Genomic DNA, 3,484 nt, shown 5'->3' with positions numbered 1-3,484 from the left:
GTCCACACAGGAAACCCCTCCCCTGCTATGGCCTGCCTGGTGGAAGAGGACAGGCCTATAAGACGGGGTTCCGACTCATCTGGTTTGGGAAGCTTAACCCTCTCATGACTGAATCATATCCTGCTTTGAATTTTGTTTTGTTTTGTCTTCAGTCACAGAAGGCATGCTACATCAAGGGGAGGGCAGATCTTGGTGCAATTCAGTGGGAAATATATGTCCCTCAAGACTCTAGTGGTCAGGGTGGTGCAGGGAGTGGCCACCGGGCAGGGAGGATGGCAGCAGAGCGAGCTACACGTGCTGGTGGGGCACACGAGGGGCTTCCGAACTGTCTGGAAAGTTGCACCACCTGTGTCGTACAGGCCCCAGCAGCCAGGGAGACGGGGACGGACGGACGGGAACTGAGGACAAAGGCCCACAGGAAGTCGGGAATCCCAGATTTAATATGGAAGGGGTGTGCACACGGTCCTCAGGGCAGACACGGGGCTGAGGGGCACTGGCATTTGGCACGGTTGGGTGAGCGTGGTTTAGGAGCATTTCACACAGAAACAGGGTCTCTCACAGCACCCGGGGCTGCCCTCAGCCCGGCCCCCAGCATTGGAGGAACAAGGGCACTTTCGAAGCTTCTCAGAATGTGGAGGGGGCGGAGTTCCCTGCCAGAGTCCACTCCGCCCCTGGCCGAGCAGGTGGCTTGTATCCAGTCACCAAGGTTCCAGACGGGGCGGCGTCTCCACTCTGCTCGCAGACCATCTAGGGACCCTGCGTGTGGCTGAAGTGCCCCTGAGGTAAGAGAAGAACCCCTGGTGAGGAGGCCGCACACCCGCCTGAGTACATGGTGCAGCAGGGCCCCCACACAGGCACAGCGGTCATCCTGGCTCGGTGGCCCCCTTGTGCCGTCCGTCTGTCCATCAATCCTGAGCAGCGGTGCTCACCTCACCTGTCTCTGTGCCCTGGTTTGGTCTTCCTCGCAATCTCCCAAACCCCTTCATCCTACCGCTGACTGCCGGTAACAGACCCCGACGGGGGCAGGGACGCTTGCCCACCAAGGGCCAGTAGGGTATTCACGCCATTCACGGAAAACCAGCCTGCTGCATCTGGTCCACACTTGACTGAGGAGCGTGACAGCTGGAGCCATGTGTTCTGTGCAGGCGTGATGTTGGAAGATATTGATGATTTCGTTTCGTGGGCCTGTGGGCTGGACCCCCACCCTCGCCAGGCACTGGGAAAATGGGCGCCCCTCACTTCATTATGTGTATCATCAAGGCGTGCCCGTTCTAGTGTGACCAAGCGGGGTGTTTACGGTGTCCCCCAGCCTGTTCCTCAGGATGCCCCCTTCCTAGTGGCTCTGAGGACCCCGGGAATGGAGAAACCCCATTAGAAGGTGGCATGGATACAGTGGTGCGGCCCAGTGTGAGAACATGCTGCCTGTTGGATGCTGGCTCTGGCACAGATAGTCAGCCTGGCACGGATAGTCAGTCAGACGTTGGCTGGCTCTGGCACGGAAGAGCCGAGACTGCAGGTCTCGCTACTGACGGCCACAGGCCCAGCTTCCTGGGGTGGGGGTAAGGTGGGGAGCTTCACAAGGGACCTGGCAAGGGATCATGGGAGTTACAAAGCTCTCGAGGAGCCCTCTCTCTTGCAGTAGCTTCCCTGCCAGCAAGAAAACCACGTGTGTCTGTTTAGGAAGCAGTTTCTGCTCCCTTCTAGTATTGGCATCAGGCTGGACAGCGAATGAGAAAAGACGCAGGCTGATGCTTCTGAATCACGATGTTGCGTCCAGAAGAGGAAAGAGATTTGTCTTGGAAGAAGTACAGCCAGAACGTGGTCCCACATACTCTGGGCTGTCATCAGGAGGGGACAACAGAAGGGCCCGACGCTTGGTAAAGTGGAGGGTCAGCAGGAAAGAGGAGGGCCGTCGAGGAGACGGATGGACACGGGGGTGAGAACAAGGGCCTCAACCCTAAGAACGAGTGTGAGGCAGACGAAGGGCTGGACCAGGCTGTGCTGCTGCACCTGGGTCGCAGTGAGCCGAACCTTCTGAACACCGGGATCAAAGGAGCCCGTCAGCAGCCCCCACTGCCTTTCTGCACCCCAGGCTGTTCTCTCATGACGGGGTTTCCCTCAAGGGTTCCTTTCACCACTTCCCATCCACCACAAGCCTTCCCCCTGTCCTGAGGTGCTGGCAGGTCACCGAGACCAACAGGTATGCCTCTCCTGACCCCCTCTGCCTGGCGGTAAATCCTGTCACCCTTGGGCCCACACACCCTTTCTGGCTTCCCCTACAGCCATTTCTAACCCGCGTGAAGCCCTGGGTGCTGCGGCCGCCTCGCTGGCTTCCCCTGTAACTGCGTCATGTGCACCCGCAGGAGCCCGAGGGGGCTCACCGGCTTTGGGGGCTGCTGACCACGCCAGCTTTCCTGAGGACAGATTCCCCTCCTCAGTTTAAGGGAAGCCACAGCACAGACGGAGACGCACTGGCTCCGGGCAGCTCAGGAACTCTGCCGGGCAGCGTGCTCACCAAGAAGATTTTAAAAGCCACACACAACAAAGAAAACAGACTAGAAGAATGAGTTCCGAAAAGTCACTAAACAAACAAACAACAACAGCTAATGGGGGGGGGGGCACAGAATCTGGTTTTCATTACTGTCACATTGTATCACTTTAAATGTTCCATTTTCCACAAGAGACAGGCCAAGAAACAAGAAAGCATGCTTCACAGGAGAAAAAGCAGCAGAGAGGCTGTCCCCGAGGGCCCCACGCTGGACTCACGAGACAGACTTCAAGTCAGGCACTTGAACTATGCTCACAGAACCAAAGAAAACCAGGGTTATAAAGTAACAAGGTGTGAGACAATGTCTTCTCCTTACTGACACAGGAATGTTTTCTTAAACTGAACAGCTGACTAGAAATTCTAGAGTTAAGACGTGAACGACTGGAAGTGGATGCTCGCTACGGGGCTCCGGGGCTCCGCAGCAGAGTGGGCGGAGCAGCGGAGACCAGCCGCCGGCAGGGAAAGAGGGTGATGCAGAGCGCAGGGTCTCTGAGCCGGAGGGCACCGCGAGCGCCCGCCCTCGGACGGCAGACGCACGGGAGAGAGGCGAGAGAAAACGGGGCGTGGGGTGAGGAGAGGGAACATCTGAGGAAATAATGGCAGAAAACGGAAACTTTCATCTATAGATCCAAGAAGTCCAGCAAGCTCCCAGGGGGACCATGAACAGGCTCGTCCCTCTAAACCAGATCCAACTCTGCCATCAAGTCACAGGGCAGACCTGTCCCTGTGAGCTCGGGCGAGTAGAAAGCCGCATCTTTCCCCACGTTATGACTGGTGGTTTAAAACCAGTGGCCCGGTGGTGAGTACCCACGGAAGCACCATGGCCGGCAGGTCCACCTCTAGTTGGACTGGAATCCAAATCTCTACAATGAGTAGAAAAACAATCTTAAAACAAGTAAGGTGGGGGGAGTGCGGAGTGGAGACCCAAAGCCCATT

General features: G+C 57.2%; 1 protein-coding gene across 6 annotated transcripts in view; it reads right to left on the bottom strand.

The window, feature by feature from the left end:
- Window positions 1–422: 422 nt before the first annotated feature.
- Window positions 423–3,484, bottom strand: part of CUNH10orf143 (chromosome unknown C10orf143 homolog) — a 19,784-nt gene continuing 16,722 nt past the window's right edge. For all 6 annotated transcript variants that reach the window (XR_006680160.1, XR_006680158.1, XR_006680159.1 and 3 more), the window contains one exon: window positions 423–777. Coding sequence is in view for 2 of the 6 variants with exons in the window: in XM_045291501.1 (XP_045147436.1) it covers window positions 748–777 (30 nt within the window). In the remaining 4 variants the exon portion in view is untranslated. The remainder of the gene's footprint in view (window positions 778–3,484) is intronic.

Source organism: Echinops telfairi, unplaced genomic scaffold (assembly GCF_000313985.2).
Source record: "Echinops telfairi isolate 266 unplaced genomic scaffold, ASM31398v2 ScPeMD7_70;HRSCAF=299, whole genome shotgun sequence".
Taxonomy (NCBI): domain Eukaryota; kingdom Metazoa; phylum Chordata; class Mammalia; order Afrosoricida; family Tenrecidae; genus Echinops; species Echinops telfairi.
The sequence above is the reverse complement of the archived record's forward strand: the minus strand, read 5'-3'. Positions and strand labels throughout refer to the sequence as shown.